Source organism: Scyliorhinus torazame, chromosome 21 (assembly GCF_047496885.1).
Source record: "Scyliorhinus torazame isolate Kashiwa2021f chromosome 21, sScyTor2.1, whole genome shotgun sequence".
NCBI lineage: Eukaryota > Metazoa > Chordata > Chondrichthyes > Carcharhiniformes > Scyliorhinidae > Scyliorhinus > Scyliorhinus torazame.
In genome coordinates this window covers 2,127,371-2,150,262 of record NC_092727.1, presented here as the reverse complement: position 1 = coordinate 2,150,262, position 22,892 = coordinate 2,127,371, and the positions used below count along the sequence as shown (strand labels likewise).

The window sequence follows — 22,892 nt, the reverse complement described above, 5'->3', positions numbered from 1 at the left end:
CGAGTTTGGCTGTTGCTGTTTTCCCCTGAGAGGCCATTCCCCTCAACAGTATCCAAAACGGTATATCTGTTCTGCAGGGGAATGGCCACAGGAGATTCTTGCACTACCTGCCTCGCTCTCTTGCTCTGGCTGGTGGTCACCCATTCCCTTCCTGCCTTTGAAGTCTGAGCCTGCGGTGTGATCAACCCTCTATTCGTGCTACCCACGACACTCTGTGCCTTGCAAATACTCCACAGTGTCCCCAGCCTCGCCCAGCTCCCAAACCTGGGCTTTCAGGAGCTGCAGCTGAAGACACTTCCTGCACACATGCTGGCCCTGGGCACTGCAAATGTTCCCAGCTTCCCACGTAGAGCAAGAGGAGCAAACCACAGCTTTGAGCTGAAAGAAAAGATAACATCCACCTGAAAGCGTAGACTGAAGCATGACCATCTGAAACAAAGACTCATATCCTTCTACTTTCATCATTATTTTACAGCCCTTTCCCCTCTGTGTTTGTTTGTCTGTTTGTGTTTGTGTAGAATGTGGGGCGAGTTAGGGGGGGGGGGGTTAGAGATTAGATAGGAATTAACTATTTGAATTTGGTGCCTATTTAATTAGAGTTACTGTGAAGGATTAAAAAGTGAATTAGTTTTAAATTTACAAATTTGGTGGCTTTGTTATTGGCAGCTGAAGACCTCGGTATTTTAAAATAAAAGTTAATTTCAACCGTGTTGTGAGTTGGGGTCCAGTGGGGCTGAAATTGACCACACACTGGCCTAAAGTGCCGTAACACGGGGGATTAAGTATCCCGGCAGCCAGGTAACTTAGCAACTAGTAACCCAGCAACCAGTAACCTAGCAACCAGATAATTAAGCAGCCAGATCGCCCAGCAACCGGATAACCCAACAACCGGATAACCCAGCAACCCGTCAATGTGGCTTCCAGCAACTCGGTAACCTGGTAACCCAGTGCTGGAGTACTCCCAGTTGGATAATGATAAACGCTGGGGTGCCACAGGAAATCAAATTAGGCCATAAGGCAAAGGAGCAGAATAAGGCCATTCAGCCCATCGAGTCTGCTCCGCCATTCAATCATGGCTGATATTTTCTCACCCCCATTCTCCTGCCTTTTCCCCATAAGCCTGATCCCCTTATTAATCAAGAACCTATCTCGCTGTCTTTTTTAAAATTAATTTTAGAGTACCCAATTCATTTTTTCCAATTAAGGGGCAATTTAGTGTGCCCAATCCACCTACCCTGCACATCTTTGGGTTGTGGGGGCGAAACGCACTCAGACACGGGGAGAATGTGCAAACTCCACACGGACAGTGACCCAGAGCCGGGATCGAACCTGGGACCTCGGCGCCGTGAAGCTGCAGGGCTAACCCACTGTGTCACTGTGCTGCCCTATCTATCGCTGTCTTAAAGATACTCAGTGGACTGCACGGTGGGTGGTGATTAGCACTGTTGTCTCACGGCACTGAGGACCCAGGTTCGATCCCAGCCCTGGGTCACCGCCCGTGTTTGTGTGGCCCCCACAACTGAAAGATGTGCAGGCTAGCTGAATTGACCACGCTAAATTGCTCCTGAATTGGAAAAGAAATAATTGGGTACTCTAAATGTTTTTTTTTAAACACACTCAGTGAATTGGCCTCCACAGCCTTCTGCGGCAAAGAGTTCCACAGATTCACCACCCTCTGGCTGAAGAAATTCCTCCTCATCTCTGTTTTTAAGGATTGTCCCTTCAGTCTGAGATTGTGTCCTCTGCTTCTAGTTTCTCCTACAAGTGAAACATCCTCTCTACGTCCACTCTATCCAGACCTCGCAGTAGAACATAGAACATAGAACATTACAGCGCAGGACAGGTCCTTCGGCCCTTGATGTTGCGCCGACCTGTGAAACGACTCTAAAACCCATCTACACTATTCCCTTATCGTCCAAGTGTGTGAAATATGTAAACAGAAGTCTTCACAATACCACAACGTCTCACGCATTACAATTCATCTCAAACTGATCTATTCACTGTTAGTTAGACAAGACCCATTGCTGAATTCACGGTGCCGGTTTGGAATGTTGGGTTTACTAAAGATTATAGGAACAAGCTTGAAAGAGTTTAGAAACAAGCACTAAAGCTGATCCTGGGCAATGTGTACTGAAGCTATTCCCGACACAATCAATCAACTGAATATATGTCCCATTGATTTTAAAAAAAAAAGTTTTTTCCAATCAAGGTACAATTTACGTGGCCAGTCCACCTAACTTGCATACCTTTGAGTTGTGGGAGTGAGACCCACACAGACAGGGGGAGAATGTGCAAACTCCACACAGACAGCGACCTGGAGCGGGATGGAACCCGGGTCCTCAGCGGCGTGGCACAGCAGTGCTAACCACTGCACCACCGTGCTGCCCGGGTCCTCGGTGCATGGGGCAGCTGTGCTAACCACTGCACCACCGTGCCGCCCGGGTCCTCGGTGCATGGGGCAGCTGTGCTAACCACTGCACCACCGTGCCGCCCGGGTCCTCGGTGCATGGGGCAGCTGTGCTAACCACTGCACCACTGTGCCGCCCGGGTCCTCGGTGCATGGGGCAGCTGTGCTAACCACTGCGCCACCGTGCCGCTCGTGTCCTCGGTGCGTGAGGCGGCAGTGCTAACCTTTATGAAGGATGGAACAAGTGGTTTGGATTTAGATAGAAAACTCGTGAATCCCACCTTATCATTTTGTGTTGTTTAGTTTTGTTTCCTGAGCTGCAACTGGGAATTGTTCAGGATTCATCTTCCTGAACTGTCAATGAAGTCAATGAACTGTCAAACCCCCAGGAATTAAGCCAATGAATTCTGTGGCAACAGGCAGTTTGGGCCGACATCACATTTTCAGAGCAGGGGTGGGCACTGATTGATGGTGTTTCCAGCGACAATAAAATATGGGCTGGAATTCTCCAACCATCCGGATTCTCTTTTCCCGCTGGCAGAATTCCCCTGCCCGCGGGCCTCCCGGCAGCAGGGAGTGGCTTCTGTGGGAAATCCCATTGACAAGCAGCGGGAAGAGGGAATGCCGCTGCCAGCGAACGGCGCGCTGCCGAGACACAGGCAGCTAGGAAGCGGAGATTCCGTCCGTGATTGTGGAATCAGTCCGACAGTGACTGTGGGCTGAAGCAGCGAGGGAGAGAGCACTGCCCTCAACAGCTCACTTTTTATTTTTTCCTGGGTGTGGGCATAACCGGCTTCTATCGCCCGTCCCTGATTAACCGTGAAGTGAGCGGTGTGCTGGCACATCTCAGAGGACAGATAAGAGTCAAGCACATTGCTGGGACATGGAGTCACACAGAGGCCAGACTGGACAAGGATGGCAGATTTCCTTCCCAAAAGCACAGCAGTGACCCAGGTAGGTTTCTAGCAACAATCGATGATAGTTTGATGATATTCCAGATTGTTTGAGTTGAATTAAAATTTCACCAGTTGCCATGGTGAAATTTGAGTCTATCTGCAGAGCGCAGGCCTAGGCCTCGAATCCAAAGATGTTTCCACTAGAGCACCATCTCCCCTTTGTGGTTGAGTCCCCAATGACCAGGCCTTGGCTACTTACCTAAATTTGGAGTCACTACCATCGAGCCACTGATAGAGGCCCGAGCAATCTGATAAGCTCTGGGTCCCATTCTCCCTCCGCCAGAGTCCGATCCAGAAATCGCCATCACCCGCAGACAAGCCTTGGATCAGCCTCTCGATGAACTGCTGCTCATTCGCCGTCTCAATGCTCAAGAGGTTCCCTCCATCACTCTGACAGGTAACCCATGCTTCCTCGAACCCTAACCTGTGCGACACATCGTGGAAATAGGCGATTTTGTAACATGGCCGCTCGACTCCCCGACGACACACATTCTGACCTGTGATTGGACAGATGGAAGTGATGAAAGCTCAGCAATCAATAGTGCAAAACCTGAGGAAGAAAATGCCGGAAAAACTTTTAATGCGACTCTTCATCCGATAAAGAGTCTCTCTCCACAGACTGCCAAACCTGCTGAGATTTTACAGCATTTTCTGTTTTTATTTCAGATTTTCAGAATCTGCAGTATTTTGCTTTTATTTTAGACTCAGAATTTGAGGAACAGAGTGCTCTCAGAGGGTTGTGAGACTGGAGGAAGTTACCATGATCGGGTGGGGTAAAGCCATGTAAGCATTTCAAAACAAAGTTGAGAAATTTAAGGCATTCCATAAAAGTGAGAGGTGAATTTGGTGCAAGTTAGGACAGACCTGCAGAGCTTCGGATGAGATCATGTTTACACAGAGTGGAAGCTCAGAGCCTGGGCCAAGGAGTGTGTCACACCCATCAAACACTCCCAGGACAGGTACAGCACGGGGATACAGAGTAAAGCTCCCTCTACACTGTCCCCATCAAACACTCCCAGGACAGGTACAGCACGGGGTTAGATACACAGTAAAGCTCCCTCCACACTGTCCCCATCAAACACTCCCAGGACAGGTACAGCACGGGGTTAGATACAGAGTAAAGCTCCCTCTACACTGTCCCCATCACACACTCCCAGGACAGGTACAGCACGGGGTTAGATACAGAGTAAAGCTCCCTCTCCACTGTCCCCATCAAACACTCCCAGGACAGGTACAGCACGGGGTTAGATACAGAGTAAAGCTCCCTCTACACTGTCCCCATCAAACACTCCCAGGACAGGTACAGCACGGGGTTAGATACAGAGTAAAGCTCCCTCTACACTGTCCCCATCAAACACTCCCAGGACAGGTACAGCACGGGGTTAGATACAGAGTAAAGCTCCCTCTACACTGTCCCCATCAAACACTCCCAGGACAGGTACAGCACGGGGTTAGATACAGAGTAAAGCTCCCTCTACACTGTCCCCATCAAACACTCCCAGGACAGGTACAGCACGGGGTTAGATACAGAGTAAAGCTCCCTCTACACTGTCCCCATCAAACACTCCCAGGACAGGTACAGCACAGGGTTAGATACAGAGTAAAGCTCCCTCTACATTGTCCCCATCAAACACTTCCAGGACAGGTACAGCACGGGGTTAGATACAGAGTAAAGCTCCCTCTACACTGTCCCCATCAAACACTCCCAGGACAGGTACAGCACGGGGTTAGATACAGAGTAAAGCTCCCTCTACACTGTCCCCATCAAACACTCCCAGGACAGGTACAGCACAGGGTTAGACACAGAGTAAAGCTCCCTCTACACTGTCCCCATCAAACACTCCCAGGACAGGTACAGCAGGGGTTAGATACAGAGTAAAGCTCCCTCTACACTGTCCCCATCAAACACTCCCAAGACAGGTACAGCACGGGATTAGATACAGTGTAAAGCTCCCTCTACACTGTCCCCATCAAACACTCCCAGGACAGGTACAGCACGGGATTAGATACAGAGTAAAGCTCCCTCTACACTGTCACCATCAAACACTCCCAGGACAGGTACAGCACGGGGTTAGATACAGAGTAAAGCTCCCTCTACACTGTCCCCATCAAACACTCCCAGGACAGGTACAGCACGGGGTTAGATACAGAGTAAAGCTCCCTCTACACTGTCCCCATCAAACACTCCCAGGACAGATACAGCACGAGGTTAGATACAGAGTAAAGCTCCCTCTACACTGTCCCCATCAAACACTCCCAGGACAGGTACAGCACGGGGTTAGATACAGAGTAAAGCTCCCTCTACACTGTCCCCATCAAACACTCCCAGGACAGGTACAGCACGGGGTTAGATCCAGAGTAAAGCTTCCTCTACACTGTCCCCATCAAACACTCCCAGGACAGATACAGCACGAGGTTAGACACAGAGTAAAGCTCCCTCTACACTGTCCCCATCAAACACTCCGAGGACAGGTACAGCACAGGGTTAGATACAGAGTAAAGCTCCCTCTACACTGCCCCATCAAACACTCCCAGGACAGGTACAGCACGGGGTTAGATACAGAGTAAAGCTCCCTCTACACTGTCCCCATCAAACACTCCCAGGACAGACACAGCACGGGGTTAGATACAGAGTAAAGCTCCCTCTACACTGTCCCCATCAAACACTCCCAGGACAGATACAGCACGAGGTTAGACACAGAGTAAAGCTCCCTCTACACTGTCCCCATCAAACACTCCGAGGACAGGTACAGCACAGGGTTAGATACAGAGTAAAGCTCCCTCTACACTGCCCCATCAAACACTCCCAGGACAGGTACAGCACGGGGTTAGATACAGAGTAAAGCTCCCTCTACACTGTCCCCATCAAACACTCCCAAGACAGGGACAGCACGGGGTTAGATACAGAGTAAAGCTCCCTCTACACTGTCCCCATCAAACACTCCCAGGACAGGTACAGCACGGGGTTAGATACAGAGTAAAGCTCCCTCTACACTGTCCCCATCAAACACTCCCAGGACAGGTACAGCACGGGGTTAGATACAGAGTAAAGCTCTCTCTACACTGTCCCCATCAAACACTCCCAGGACAGGTACAGCACGGGGTTAGATACAGAGTAAAGCTCCCTCTACACTGTCCCCATCAAACACTCCCAGGACAGGTACAGCACGGGGTTAGATACAGAGTAAAGCTCTCTCTACACTGTCCCCATCAAACACTCCCAGGACAGGTACAGCACGGGGTTAGATACAGAGTAAAGCTCCCTCTACACTGTCCCCATCAAACACTCCCAAGACAGGTACAGCACGGGGTTAGATACAGAGTAAAGCTCCCTCTACACTGTCCCCATCAAACACTCCCAGGACAGGTACAGCACAGGGTTAGATACAGAGTAAACCTCCCTCTACACTGTCCCCATCAAACACTCCCAGGACAGGTACAGCACGGGGTTAGATACAGAGTAAAGCTCCCTCTACACTGTCCCCATCAAACACTCCCAGGACAGGTACAGCACAGGGTTAGATACAGAGTAAAGCTCCCTCTACACTGTCCCCATCAAACACTCCCAGGACAGGTACAGCACGGGGTTAGATACAGAGTAAAGCTCCCTCTACACTGTCCCCATCAAACACTCCCAGGACAGGTACAGCACGGGGTTAGATACAGAGTAAAGCTCTCTCTACACTGTCCCCATCAAACACTCCCAGGACAGGTACAGCACGGGGTTAGATACAGAGTAAAGCTCCCTCTACAATGTCCCCATCAAACACTCCCAGGACAGGTACAGCACGGGGTTAGATACAGAGTAAAGCTCCCTCTACACTGTCCCCATCAAACACTCCCAGGACTGGTACAGCACGGGGTTAGATACAGAGTAAAGCTCCCTCTACACTGTCCCCATCAAACACTCCCAGGACAGGTACAGCACGGGGTTAGATACAGAGTAAAGCTCTCTCTACACTGTCCCCATCAAACACTCCCAGGACAGGTACAGCACGGGGTTAGATACAGAGTAAAGCTCCCTCTACACTGTCCCCATCAAACACTCCCAGGCCAGGTACAGCACGGGGTTAGATACAGAGTAAAGCTCCCTCTACACTGTCCCCATCAAACACTCCCAGGACTGGTACAGCACGGGGTTAGATACAGAGTAAAGCTCCCTCTACACTGTCCCCATCAAACACTCCCAGGACAGGTACAGCACGGGGTTAGATACAGAGTAAAGCTCCCTCTGCACTGTCCCCATCAAACACTCCCAGGACAGGTACAGCACGGGGTTAGATACAGAGTAAAGCTCACTCTACACTGTCCCCATCAAACACTCCCAGGACTGGTACAGCACGGGGTTAGGTACAGAGTAAAGCTCCCTCTACACTGTCCCCATCAAACACTCCCAGGACAGGTACAGCACGAGGTTAGGTACAGAGTAAAGCTCCCTCTACACTGTCCCCATCAAACACTCCCAGGACAGGTACAGCAGGGGGTTAGATACAGAGTAAAGCTCCCTCTACACCGCCCCCCTCAAATACTCCCAGGACAGGTATACCACGGGGTTAGATACAGAGTAAAGCTCCCTCTACACTGTCCCCATCAAACACTCCCAGGACAGATACAGCACGGGGTTAGATACAGAGTAAAGCTCCCTCCACACTGTCCCCATCAAACACTCCCAGGACAGGTATAGCACAGGGTTAGATACAGAGTAAAGCTGCCTCTACACTGTCCCCATCAAACACTCCCAGGACAGGTACAGCACAGGGTTAGATACAGAGTAAAGCTCCCTCTACACTGTCCCCATCAAAAACTCCCAGGACAGGTACAGCACGGGGTTAGATACAGAGTAAAGCTCCCTCTACACTGTCCCCATCAAACACTCCCAAGACAGGGACAGCACGGGGTTAGGTACAGAGTAAAGCTCCCTCTACACTGTCCCCATCAAACACTCCCAGGACAGGTACAGCACGGGGTTAGATACAGAGTAAAGCTCCCTCTACACTGTCCCCATCAAACACTCCCAGGAAAGGTACAGCACGGAGTTAGATACAGAGTAAAGCTCCCTCTCCACTGTCCCCATCAAACACTCCCAGGACAGGTACAGCACGGGGTTAGATACAGAGTAAAGCTCCCTCTACACTGTCCCCATCAAACACTCCCAGGGCAGGTACAGCACAGGGTTAGATACAGAGTAAAGCTCCCTCTACACTGTCCCCATCAAACACTCCCAGGACAGGTACAGCACGGGGTTAGATACAGAGTAAAGCTCCCTCTACACTGTCCCCATCAAACACTCCCAGGACAGGTACAGCACGGGGTTAGATACAGGGTAAAGCTCCCTCTACACCGTCCCCATCAAACACTCCCAGGACAGGTACAGCACGGAGTTAGATACAGAGTAAAGCTCCCTCTACACTGTCCCCATCAAACACTCCCAGGACAGGTACAGCACGGGGTTAGATACAGAGTAAAGCTCCCTCTACACTGTCCCCATCAAACACTCCCAGGACAGGTACAGCACGGGGTTAGGTACAGAGTAAAGCTCCCTCTACACTGTCCCCATCAAACACTCCCAGGACAGGTACAGCACGGGGTTAGGTACAGAGTAAAACTCCCTCTACACTGTCCCCATCAAACACTCCCAGGACAGGTACAGCACGGGGTTAGGTACAGAGTAAAACTCCCTCTCCACTCTCCCCATCAAACACTCTCAGGACAGGTACAGCACGGGGTTAGATACAGAGTAAAGCTCCCTCTACACTGTCCCCATCAAACACTCCCAGGACAGGTACAGCACGGGGTTAGATACAGAGTAAAGCTCCCTCTACACTGTCCCCATCAAACACTCCCAGGACAGGTACAACACGGGGTTAGATACAGAGTAAAGCTCTCTCTACACTGTCCCCATCAAACACTCCCAGGACAGGTACAACACGGGGTTAGATACAGAGTAAAGCTCTCTCTACACTGTCCCCATCAAACACTCCCAGGACAGGTACAGCACGGGGTTAGATACAGAGTAAAGCTCTCTCTACACTGTCCCCATCAAACACTCCCAGGACAGGTACAACACGGGGTTAGATACAGAGTAAAGCTCTCTCTACATTGTCCCCATCAAACACTCCCAGCACAGCTACAGCACGGGGTTAGATACAGAGTAAAGCTCCCTCTACACTGTCCCCATCAAACACTCCCAGGACAGGTACAGCACGGGGTTAGATACAGAGTAAAGCTCCCTCGACACTGTCCCCATCAAACACTCCCAGGACAGGTACAGCACGGGGTTAGATACAGAGTAAAGCTCCCTCTACACTGTCTCCATCAAACACTCCCAGGACAGGTACAGCACGGGGTTAGATACAGAGTAAAGCTCCCTCTACACTGTCCCCATCAAACACTCCCAGGACAGGGACAGCACGGGGTTAGATACAGAGTAAAGCTCCCTCTGCACTGTCCCCATCAAACACTCCCAGGACAGGTACAGCACGGGGTTAGATACAGAGTAAAGCTCCCTCTACACTGTCCCCATCAAACACTCCCAGGACAGGTACAGAACGGGGTTAGATACAGAGTAAAGCTCCCTCTACACTGTCCCCATCAAACACTCCCAGGACAGGTACAGCACGAGGTTAGATACAGAGTAAAGCTCCCCCTACACTGTCCCCATCAAACACTCCCAGGACAGATACAGCACGGGGTTAGATACAGAGTAAAACTCCCTCTACACTGTCCCCATCAAACACTCCCAGGACAGGTACAGCACGAGGTTAGATACAGAGTAAAGCTCCCCCTACACTGTCCCCATCAAACACTCTGATGGATGATCAATTACACAAAGACGAGAGTAGGATGTAACCGAGATTTTATTACACTGAGATGTGTGGCCTCCTACAGCAGCTGACGAAATGGCTGCTGTACTGGGAGCACACATATTTATACTCCGCCTACTGGGCGGAGCCAGCAGGCAGGGATCTACCCCCGTACCTGTAGTACAGGGGCCTTACCGTAAAGCACCTCTATCAACATCCTATATATACAATATATACATCAGTGGTGACTACCACATTCACCCCCTGTTAAAAAAAATGAGTCCGGCGGGGGTGGTGGAGAACTATATACAGAAAGTTGTGTTTTAAAAGTACAGATAATATTACAAATCCAGGCGGTCCGGTGCTGTGATCTGTCGTTGAGAGGCCGCAGAGCTGGTGGCGACTCCGGCGGCGGCTTGGTCTTCGGTGACTCCGGGAGTGTGTTGAAATCCTCTTCATCCCCGGGTGTGAGCAAGGGGAGGGCGGATTGTCCCGGAGCGGGGGCTGCGGTGGGGTGCACCGGGGGAGGGGGGGTGGCGCCGGGGCAGGGGGTGTGTGTGTGTGGAACCAGCTGGTGCCAGGTCCCTGAGGGAGACGGTGTCTTGCCGGCCGTCGGGGTACGCTACGTAGGCGTACTGCGGGTTGGCGTGAAGTAGCTGTACCCTCTCAACCAACGCGTCCGCCTTGTGGAGTCGAACGTGTCTACGGAGGAGAACGGGTCCTGGAGCTGCCAGCCATGTCGGGAGCGAAACCCCGGAGGTGGACTTCCTGGGGAAGGCAAAGAGACGTTCATGGGGGGTTTCATTAGTCGCGGTGCACAGGAGCGACCGAATGGAGTGAAGTGCGTCGGGGAGGACCTCCTGCCAGAGGGAGACCGGGAGATTTCTGGACTGTAGGGCCAGCTGGACGGCCCTCCATACCGTCCCATTCTCCCTCTCCATTTGCCAGTTTCCCCTGGGGTTGTAGCTGGTCGTCCTGCTCGAGGCGATGCCCCTGCTGAGCAGGTACTGGCGCAGCTCATCACTCATAAATGAGGATCCCCGGTCAAAGGACAAAGAACAAAGAACAAAGAAATGTACAGCACAGGAACAGGCCCTTCGGCCCTCCAAGCCCATGCCGACCATGCCGCCCGTCTAAACTACAATCTTCTACACTTCCTGGGTCCGTATCCCTCTATTCCCATCCTATTCATGTATTTGTCAAGATGCCCCTTAAATGTCACTATCGTCCCTGCTTCCACCACCTCCTCCGATAGTGAGTTCCAGGTACCCACTACCCTCTGCGTAAACAACTTGCCTCGTACATCTACTCTAAACCTTGCCCCTCTCACCTTAAACCTATGCCCCCTAGTAATTGGCCCCTCTACCCTGGGGAAAAGCCTCTGACTATCCACTCTGTCTATGCCCCTCATAATTTTGTATACCTCTATCAGGTCGCCCCTCAACCTCCTTCGTTCCAGTGAGAACAAACCGAGTTTATTCAATCGCTCCTCATAGCTTATGCCCTCCATACCAGGCAACATTCTGGTAAATCTCTTCTGCACCCTCTCTAAAGCCTCCACATCCTTCTGGTAGTGTGGCGACCAGAATTGAACACTATACTCCAAGTGTGGCCTAACTAAGGTTCTATACAGCTGCAACATGACTTGCCAATTCTGATACTCAATGCCCCGGCCAATGAAGGCAAGCATGCCGAATGCCTTCTTGACTACCTTCTCCACCTGTGCTGCCCCTTTCAGTGACCTGTGGACCTGTACTCCTAGATCTCTTTGACTTTCAATACTCTTGAGGGTTCTACCATTCACTGATGATGAGGAACATGTGGCCATCTCCGAGGAGGACAACGAGGATGATGAGGCGGTGCCGGACCAGCAGGGGCTGGAGGACGAGCCCAGGGAGGAACCGGAGGGCCACTCGGAGGCTGCAGGGCAGGCGGCAACAGCGAGGGTCCAACAAGGCCGGAGAGCCAGGGAGGCTCTCATACTCGCCCAATTCACATAGGACGTGGTCTGGTCTGTCATCGATACCTTACCCCCCCCCCCACCCACCCCCATCTCACACCCTCCCAGGGTCTGTGTAACATCACTCCAGGGTGCTGGGACTGTGTTGGCACCGTTAGCGAGCGGGTCACTGTCGAGGGCAGGGGGGTGATGAAACCCACAGAGAGCTGAGCGCCAGTGCCCCTCAAACTATACCATAGTCTGACCCCTGCCTGTCTGCTGAGTGATCGCTCACCCTGCAAGCGGTGTGCCCTGGGGAGGGGAGATGTCTGGAGAGGTGGGCCAAGAGTTCAGAGTTCGGCCCGCATTGCGGAAGAAAGTGACAGAGGCGTCACACTGGTTGTGGTGAATGGTTTGTAATGTGTGACAGGTGTCCAACAGGGCCCCACTCTCCCGATGGTGCCCCCCCACTCTCTCCACCACCTCCCCCCCCACCCTCCCTCTACCAACCTTCCCTTCCCCAGTGCCCTCAGTGATCCGCAATGTGATTTGCCTTCCTAGCTCTATCACTACATCTTGGTGTATCCTCAGGATGTACATCGGAGGTGGAGACAGCCAGCTGCCTCCCTCATCACATGGCCTTCGATGCCCCTGGCGGGCATCCTCTGGGGGCTCTGGGACCAGGGGGCCCCGGCTCCCTTGTCTACGGCAGATGCACAGCCGTGCCGCCCTGTCCTGTGCGCTGACCCCCGAGACGCGGCTTCATCAGAGGGGTGGAACTGGCAGGAGCTGGAGGCCACCATCGCCACTCCATGGGATGGGTCTGGGTTTTCACCCAGCGCCCCTTCCTCCCGGTCAGTGCCCATAGGGCCCTGGGGTGCACCTCGGGACGGAGCCCTGCGAGCCCTGGATGCTCCCCGATATCTGCATCAAAGTGCTGACTTCCTTGGCGATGCTACTCAGTGACTGGGACAAGCTCCGCAGCGTCTCGGCCATTCCCATCTGAGATGCATGTCCCGCAGAACCTCGCCAAGGTCGGCCTGGTACTGGGTCACGTCCCTCAGCGAGGTGGACATTCTGCCGAGACCCTCGCCCACGGCCGTCACCGACTGCGCGACGCCTCGGACACCTTCACTCGCGCTGCCGACATTGTGCACCAGGCTCTCCACTGCGGTCGCCACCCTCGCAGTGTTGGCCTCAGTGCCACGCATTGCCGGCGACATCTCCTGTGGCCGTAGCCTCTGGGACGCCTCCAAGCGGCTATGAATCTGCTGGAGTGACGCTGACATCTCCCGCTGAATGTCCCGGCCGCTCCCTATCGTCTCCATCAGCTCCGGGTACCTCAGTACCACAGGCTCAGCATCAGGCTGGGACCCAGCTGGGTCCTGGGATCCAGCAGCCCTCCCACTGCTGCCTCTCCTGGGGGGGTTCCAGCCTCCACCTGATGTACAGCAGTGTGGTGCTCACCAGATTGTGCCCCTAAAGCCTGTTCACTAACATGTCCCACCGAGGAGCGTGTCTCAGCGCTGGTGGAGGGCGGGGGTGACAGCTGTGCACCTTGATCAGGCCATCCTCGGAGCTCTCCTCCAAAGTGGTCCCATGAGAGGCTGGGGAGGGGGCCGCGCGGGATGGGCTGGCGCCGGCAGCAGGAGGGCGTGGGGGAGAATGGACATGTGGTCAGTGGGAGGGATGGGTCAGTCAGTAAGGCAATAACAACTCATGTGTGACAGTCATCCGAGTGGGGCCCGGTGGTTCCTCAGTTCTGTGGCGTCCTCCAGCCTCCGTGTGGGTGACCGCTCTGTTCTCGGTCACCCCCATCACCTCCAGGGCTGCTTCATTGAAGGAGGTGAGAATTTTTATTCGGGCACCCTAGCGTCAATCTGGGCCCTCACCCGGCGATTGTGGGAGAACTTCTCCTGCGGAGACACAGAGAGGGCATCGTTAGCCACACGCATGGTTCACAATGGTGCGGGTGGGAGGTGAAGGGAGGGTCTGGGGCCGCATGGAGGGTTTGTGGAGTGGATGGTCACGTGGGGCAAGAGGTCTCGTGGGGCGCGGGGGTGCCGTTGGTGTCAGCTGACCCGTGCTGCCCGGTGCAGGTTGTTGACCTTCTTGTGGTACTGGAGGCCGGTCCTCCTGGTTACACTTCCCAAGCTGACGGTTGCTGCCACTTTGTCCCAGGCAGCACTGGCTGCCCTGTGGCTCACCCTCCGGGACCATCAGGGGAATAGGACGTTCATCCTGGCCTCCACCGTATCGTGGAGCCTCTCCCCCGGTCTGCGTCTCCAAACCTCGGGGCCTACTCCTCGGCGTCATGGCTGCGAGCTGAGCGGGGCTGGCTGTGTAAGTGCTGCTCGACCTTGTTAGCGGGGAGCTGGCAAGCGCGGCCCTGGCGAATCAGCTAGCGAGCCTCCAGTTGTGGCGAGAAGCCCGCGAGGCCTCGTTAAGTGGACCAATTAATGTTGAATAGCGTTGCCGGCCTCGCTGGGCTGAGCGGTGGCAAGCTCCCAGCAGTTCCCGCTCGCTACCACACTTTCCGGAGAATGTGTCATCCATCTCCTCTCTGACTGAGTGGTCCCAAATGTGTAGAAGTCGGGTGGAGATGAGATTGTGCCCGACTATGGTGCCCACCATGGCCAAATAGCCATCTGACCCTCGTCTTCCGGGCACCACACATGAACTACCGATGGGCGGAAACGGGGAATATAAGAAAGGAAAACCAACGACGGAGAAATTAATGAAAGTTCAATCAGTGAAAAATTTCTATTTCAAGGGACCAGTCCTGCTGTCTGGAGTCCATTATCACTGCTTTCTAATTCACTAATGCTCTGAAATTTAACCAAAGAAAATGATAATTTAAAACGTGCTGGAGTTGGAGTGTGTCAAAGTCAGTGATGAGGTTGAGTAAGTGCTTCCTCAAACCAAACTGTTCATGGAGTTGGGTGCCGATCTTTCTCTGCTGAGGTTTGTGGTCAGAAACCCAATTGATTTTCTCATGTTAACAGAGAAAGATGGAGAGGCCAAAACCAGTCGGAACATTCACCTCATTCAATTATACCCAAATTCTGAGGCATTCTGCTCATTCTGAATATTAACTGTATATTAATATTAAGTCCATATCAATGACATACATTAGACAGTCTCCTGTCCAAGACTTTAATTACTTCAATAAAATTACTTTATTAAGTTAGACATAACTGACTTTATATAAACCACTCTTCCTTTTTGCTTGTAAGCTGAAATTTCTCAAAGTTAGTCTGTCCTTAATGATAGATTCCAAATATTACCCACAACACATATTAGAATTATCAGATTGATCATTTCCTGTTTCTCTCTCATCTTTCTGAAATCATGGATGAGTTATATTTGTAATTTAATCTCAAAAAAATCCTGAATGGATAACTTTGGAAGTTTATACAAAGAACAAAGAACAAAGAAAATTACAGCACAGGAACAGGCCCTTCGGCCCTCCCAGCCTGCGCCGATCCAGATCCTTTATCTAAACCTGTCACCTATTTTCCAAGGACCCACTTCCCTCTGTTCCCCGCCCGTTCATATATCTGTCTAGATGCATTTAAATGATGCTATCGTGCCCGCCTCTACCACCTGCGCTGGCAAAGCGTTCCAGGCACCCACCACCCTCTGTGTAAAAAACTTTCCACGCACATCTCCCTTAAACTTTCCCCCTCTCACCTTGAAATCGTGACCCCTTGTAATTGACACCCCCACTCTTGGAAAAAGCTTGTTGCTATCCACCCCGTCCCTTTCTCTCATAATTTTGTAGACCTCAATCAGGTCCCCCCTCAACCTCCGTCTTTCCAACAAAAACAATCCTAATCTACTCAACCTTTCTTCATAGCTAGCACCCTCCATACCAGGCAACATCCTGGTGAACCTCCTCTGCACCCTCTCTAAAGCATCCACATCCTTCTGGTAATGTGGCGACCAGAACTGCACGCAGTATTCCAAATGTGGCCGAACCAAAGTCCTATACAACTGTAACATGACCTGCCGACTCTTGTACTCAATACCCCGTCCGATGAAGGCAAGCATGCTGTATGCCTTCTTGACCACTCTATCGACCTGCGTTGCCACCTTCAGGATACAATGGACCTGAACTCCCAGATCTCTCTGTACATCAATTTCCCCCAGGACTCTTCCATTGGCCGTATAGTCCGCTCTTGAATTATGTAGCCACTTAAAATGGCCAACTCCCGATTCAAAATGGTGAACGGCAAAGGCTGATGGGAAAGTCAACCAACAAGACAAAAACCAGCAGCTGCAGGTTGGCTGTGTATTTACCTCTGGAAAGACCAGACAATATCGATACCAGCAACCATCAGCATAACAAAACAACAGCCATCTGCATACTAATGAGCAATCCCCGGGAACAAAAAGCAACATTTAGACACACAAAGCCAAACCAGACTCTTCGGCGCCAGCAGGAGCCGACACAAAAGGAGGTGAACGACCACCTCAAGACCGCCCATCGATCAGGGAACCGCTCCAGCATTGGAGAAAATCAAACCAAGCGATTGGGACAAAGTCCAATCATTTGGGACCAGGTACAGGGTCCGCCCCGAAAGGCGGGAAGCCCCTGGGGACTATAAGATTTGAGCGCCAAGTTCAAGTCGCGCTCTTCTCCACCGCTTCTCCAGCTCTTCACTCTTCAGCAGCTGGTCGAAACTGTAAGTCTTACTTCAACGCTCGCTACGAGATAAATGCTCCCAGCTATCAATCTGTACCAACTTCGAATCCCGCAGGCTCAGAACCCGAACGAAAGGCCATTTGTTTCCCTGGCCTGGTGGGCCAGTCCGAAGTTAAGTATTGGCCTGTTAGTTGTAGAAGTAGCTTAGACGTAGAATTTGTGCATGAGTAGTGATTACTGTGTATAATAAATGTGCTTTGATTTAAATCTTACTAATCGGTGTATTGGATTATTGATCATTACTCGGACTTGAACCACGTGACGGTATCAGAAAGATACCTGGCGACTCGAGAGCAAAGGTAATAAAACAGAGCAATTAAACTAAGGCAAAGTTAGCAACAATTAGATCTTCCAAAATGCATCACCTCGCATTTGCCTGGTTTGAACTCCATCTGCCATTTCTCTGCCCAGCTCTCCAATCTATCTATATTTTGCTGTATTCACTGACAGTCCTCCTCGCTATCTGCAACTCCACCAATCTTAGTATCATCTGCAAACTTGCTAATCAGACCACCTATACCTTCGTCCAGATCATTTATGTATATCACAAACAACAGTGGTCCGAGCACGGATCCCTGTGGAACACCACGAGTCACCTTTCTCCATTTTGAGACACTCCCTTCCACCACTACTCTCTGTCTCCTGTTGCCCAGCCAGTTCTTTATCCATCTAGCTAGTACACCCTGAACCCCATACGACTTCACTTTTTCCATCAACCTGCCATGGGAAACTTTATCAAACTTTATGGATGAAGCATCTGCAATTTCCTCATTTACCAATTTAAAATCTGGAGATGCAAATCATTAGGTCCCTGTGATTAATACGAGCTCATTAAAAATATTTCCATGTTTTGATATTTTCAATTGAGCGCCAACACCAGGCTTGAAGGATTTGTGGGAAAGTTGCAGATTTCCCTTTGAATGAACAAATGTTTCTTGCCAGCCCCCTGAACAGCTGGCTCCAGTTTTAAGGTTCTTCTCCCTTGGTTCCGGAATCCCCCCCCATACCCACTCCCTGCCCCCTCCCCACCCACATCCCGCCCCCTCCTCGCATCCTCCCCACCTTCTCTGCATCGACCTTGTTTAATCATCGTAAACACCTCAATATGATTACTTAGCTTTCCATATTCAAGGGAATACTAGTCTAGTCTTTGTAACGTATCCTCATCATTTAACCATGAAAGTCCATTTAACCCTGTTAGAGAAGTGGAATCGCTGGGATCACCCCTTCTCTTCCCCAATCCCTATTGCCCTCTTACCCCCAATCCCTATTGCCCCTTACCCCCAATCTCTATTGCCCCTCTCATCCCCAATTCCTATTGCCCTCTTACCCCCAATCCCTATTGCCCTCTTACCCTAATCCCTATTGCCCTCTTACCCCCAATCCCTATTGCCCCTCTCACCCCAATCCCTATTGCCCTCTTACCCCCAATCCCTATCATCCTCTCTCACCCCAATCCCTATTGCCCCCTTACCCCTATCCCTATTGTCCCTCTTACCCCCAATCCCTATTGTCCCTCTTACGCCCAATCCCTATTGCCCCTCTTACCCCCAATCCTTATCATCATCTCTCATCCCCAATCCCTATTGTCCCTCTTACCCCCAATCCCTATTGCCCCCTTACCCCAATCCCTTTTGTCCCTCTTACCCCAATCCCTATTGCCCCTCTTACCCCCAATCCCTATTGCCCCTCTTACCCCCAATCCCTATTGCCTTCTCTCACCCCCAATCCCTATTGCCCCTTACCCCCAATCCCTATTGCCCCTCTTACCCCCAATCCCTATTGCCCTCTCTCACCCCCAATCCCTATTGTCCCTCTTACCCCTAATCCCTATTGCCCCCTTACCCCCTATCCCTATTGTCCCTCTTACCCCCAATCCCTATTGCCCCTTACCCCAATCCCTATTGTCCCTCTTACCCCCAATCCCTATTGCCCCTCTTACCCCCAATCCCTATTGCCCCTCTCACCCCCAATCCCTATTGTCCCTCTTACCCCCAATCCCTATTGTCCCTCTTACCCCAATCCCTATTGCCCCTCTTACCCCCAATCCCTATTGCCCCTCTCACCCCCAATCCCTATTGTCCCTCTTACCCCCAATCCCTATTGTCCCTCTTGCCCCAATCCATATTGCCCCTCTTACCCCCAATCCCTATTGCCCCTCTCACCCCCAATCCCTATTGCCCCTCTCACCCCCTATACCTATTGCCCCTCTCACCCCCAATCCCTATTGCCCCTCTCACCCCCAATCCCTATTGCCCCTCTTACCCCCAATCCCTATTGCCCCTCTCACCCCCAATCCCTATTGCCCCTCTCACCCCCAATCCCTATTGCCCCTCTCAGCCCCAATCCCCCTCACCCCTAGCGAGCAAAAATGTGAAAACAGAGGCAAATGAAAATTTTGGAAGTTTTCTTTTTCATTAGTCTGAATGTTTATTTGGTAAAACTGGAGCTGCCCAGAAAGAGAAGCAGAAATCGCCCATCTGTATTGGCTGAGAGCTTCCGGAGTCACCCAGCTCCCAATGCCAGAGATTCCAGAGTCACCCAGCTCCCAGATCCCAGATCCCAGAGATTCTGGAGTCACTCAGCTCCCAGCTCCCAGATCCCAGAGATTCTGGAGTCACCCAGCTCCAAGATCCCAGAGATTCCGGAGTCATCCAGCTCCCAGAGATTCCGGATTCACCCAGCTCCCAATCCCAGAGATTCCATAGTCACTCAGCTCCCAGAGATTCCGGAGTCACTCAGCTCCCAATCCCAGAGAATTTGGATTCTCCCAGCTCCCAATCCCAGAGATTCCGGAGTCACTCAGCTCCAAATCCCAGAGATTGCGGATTCACCCAGCTCCCAATCCCAGAGATTCTGGAGTCACCCAGCTCCCAGATCCCAGAGATTCTGGAGTCACCCAGCTCCCAATCCCAGAGATTCCGGAGTCACCCAGCTCCCAGGGATTCCAGAATCACCCAGATACAAGAGAATCCGGATTCACACAGCTCCCAAATCCCAGAAGTTCCGGAGTCACCCAGCTCCCAGAGATTCTGGAGTCACCCAGCTCCCAATCCCAGAGATTCCGGAGTCAGCCAGCTCCCAGCTCCCAGAGAGTCCGGATTCACCCAGCTTCCAGGTCCCAGAGATTCCAGAGTCATCCAGCTTCCAACCCCAGATCCCAGAGATTCCGGATTCACCCAGCTCCCAATCCCAGAGATTCCAGATTCACCCAGATCCCAGAGATTCCGGAGTTACCCAGCTCCCAATCCCAGAGATTCCAGAGTCATCCAGCTCCCAGATCCCAGAGATTCTGGATTCACCCAACTCCCAATCCCAGAGATTCTGGATTCACCCAACTCCCACTCCCAGAGATTCCAGAGTTACCCAGCTCCCAATCCCAGATCCCAGAGATTCCGGATTCACCCTGCTCCCAATCCCAATCCCAGAGATTCCAGAGTCACCCAGCTCCCAGATCCCAGCGATTCCGGATTCATCCAGCTTCCAAACCCAGAGATAACAGAGTCACACAGCTCCCAATCCCAGATCCCACAGGTTCTAGATTCACCCAGCTCCCAATCCCAGAGATTCCGGATTCACCCAGCTCCCACTCCCAGGGATTCCAGAGTCACCCAGCTCCCAGATCCCAGATATTCTGTATTCACCCAACTCCCAATCCCAGAGATTCTGGATTCACCCAGCTCCCAATCCCAGAGATTCCAGAGTCACCCAGCTCCCAATCCCAGATCCCAGAGATTCCGGAGTCACCCAGCTCCCAATCTCAATTCCAGATATTCCAGAGTCACCCAGCTCCCAGATCCCAGAGATTCCGGATTCATCCAGCTTCCAGTCCCAGAGATTCCAGAGTCACACAGCTCCCAATCCCAGATCCCACAGGTTCCGTATTCACCCAGCACCCAATCCCAGAGATTCCGGAGTCAGCCAGCTCCCAGCTCCCAGAGAGTCCGGATTCACCCAGCTTCCAGGTCCCAGAGATTCCAGAGTCATCCAGCTTCCAACCCCAGATCCCAGAGATTCCGGATTCACCCAGCTCCCAATCCCAGAGATTCCAGATTCACCCAGATCCCAGAGATTCCGGAGTTACCCAGCTCCCAATCCCAGAGATTCCAGAGTCATCCAGCTCCCAGATCCCAGAGATTCTGGATTCACCCAACTCCCAATCCCAGAGATTCTGGATTCACCCAGCTCCCAATCCCAGAGATTCCAGAGTCACCCAGCTCCCAATCCCAGATCCCAGAGATTCCGGATTCACCCAGCTCCCAATCCCAATCCCAGAGATTCCTGTCACCCAGATCCCAGATATTCCGGATTCATCCAGCTTCCAATCCCAGAGATTCCAGAGTCACACAGCTCCCAATCCCAGATCCCACAGGTTCCGGATTCACCCAGCATCCAATCCCAGAGGTTCGGGATTCATCCAGCTCCCACTCACAGGGATTCCAGAGTCACCCAGCTCCCAATCCCAGATCCCAGAGATTCCGGAGTCACCCAGCTTCCAATCCCAGGTATTCCAGAGTCACTCGGGTCCCAGATCCCAGAGATTCCGGATTCACCCAGCTCCCAATCGCAGAGATTCCGGATTCACCCAGATCCCAGAGATTCTGGAGTCATCCAGCTCCCAATCTCAGAGATTCCGGATTCACCCAGATCACAGATCCCAGAGATTCCAGAGTCACACAGCTCCCAATCCCAGATTCACCCAGCTCCCAATCCCAGGGATTCCGGATTCACCCAGCTCCCACCCCCAGAGATTCCAGAGCCACTCAGCTCTCAATCCCAGCTCCCAGAGATTCCGGATTCACCCAGCTCTCAGATCTCAGAGATTCCAGAGTCACCCAGCACCCAATCCCAGATCCCAGAGATTCCGGAGTCACCCAGCTCCTAATCCCAGATATTCTGGAGCCACTCAGATCCCAGGTCCCAATCCCAGAGATTCCGGATTGACCCAGCTCTAAATCCCAGAGATTCCAGAGTCACACAGCTCCCAATCCCAGATCCCATAGATTCCGGATTCACCCAGCTCCCAATCCCAGAGATTCCGGATTCAGCCAGCTCCCACTCCCAGAGATTCCAGAGTCACCCAGCTCCCCATACCAGATCCCAGAGATTCTGGAGTCACCCAGCTCCCAATCCCAGAGATTCAGGAGTCACCCAGCTCCCAGAGATTCCGGATTCACCCAGCTCCCAGAGATTCCGGAGTCACCCAGCTCCCAATCCCAGAGATTCAGGAGTCACCCAGCTCCCAGAGATTCCGGATTCACCCAGCTCCCAGAGATTCCGGAGTCACCCAGCTCCCAATCCCAGATCCCAGAGATTCCGGAGTCACTCATATCCCAGGTCCCAGATCCCAGTGATTCCGGATTCACCCAGATCCCAGAGATTCCGGAGTCACTCAGCTCCCAGTTCCAGAGATTCCGGAGTTACCCAGCTCCCAGATCCCAGAGATTCCGGATTCACCAAGCTTCCAATCCCAGAGATTCCGGATTCACCCAGCTCCCAATTCCAAAGATTCCGGAGTCACCCAGCCCCCAATCCCAGAGATTCCGGAGTCACCCAGCTCCAAGAGATTCCGGAGTCACCCAGCTCCCAGATCCCAGAGATTCCGGATTCATCCAGCTCCCAATCCCAGAGATTCCAGAGTCACCCAGCTCCCAATCCAGATCCCAGAGATTCCGGAATCACCCAACTCCCAATCCCAGAGATTCCAGAGTTACCCAGCTCCCAATCCCAGATCCCAGAGAATCCGGATTCACCCAGCTCCCAATCCCAGAGATTCCGGATTCACCCAGCTCCCAATCCCAGAGATTCCGGATTCACCCAGCTCCCAATCCCACATCCCAAAGATTCCGGTTCACCCAGCTCCTAATCCCAGAGATTCCGGAGTCACCCAGCTCCCACTCCCAGATCCTAGAGATTCCAGATTCACCCAGCTCCAAATCCCAGATCCCAGATATTCCAGATTCACCCAGCTCCCAATCCCAGAGATTCCGGATTCACCCAGCTCCCACTCCCAGAGATTCCAGAGTCACCCAGCTCCCAATCCCAGATCCCAGAGATTCCGGATTCACCCAGCTCCCAA

At 52.3% G+C, this 22,892-nt stretch overlaps 1 protein-coding gene across 3 annotated transcripts in view; it reads right to left on the bottom strand.

The window, feature by feature from the left end:
* Positions 1-22,892, bottom strand: part of layna (layilin a) — a 47,104-nt gene that overhangs the window by 21,605 nt on the left and 2,607 nt on the right. For 2 of the 3 annotated variants that reach the window (XM_072486341.1, XM_072486342.1), the window contains exon 2: positions 3,563-3,860. The exons of the other annotated variant lie outside the window; for it this stretch is intronic. In XM_072486341.1, the coding sequence (XP_072342442.1) occupies positions 3,563-3,860 (298 nt within the window). The remainder of the gene's footprint in view (positions 1-3,562; positions 3,861-22,892) is intronic. 3 annotated transcript variants of the gene reach the window in all.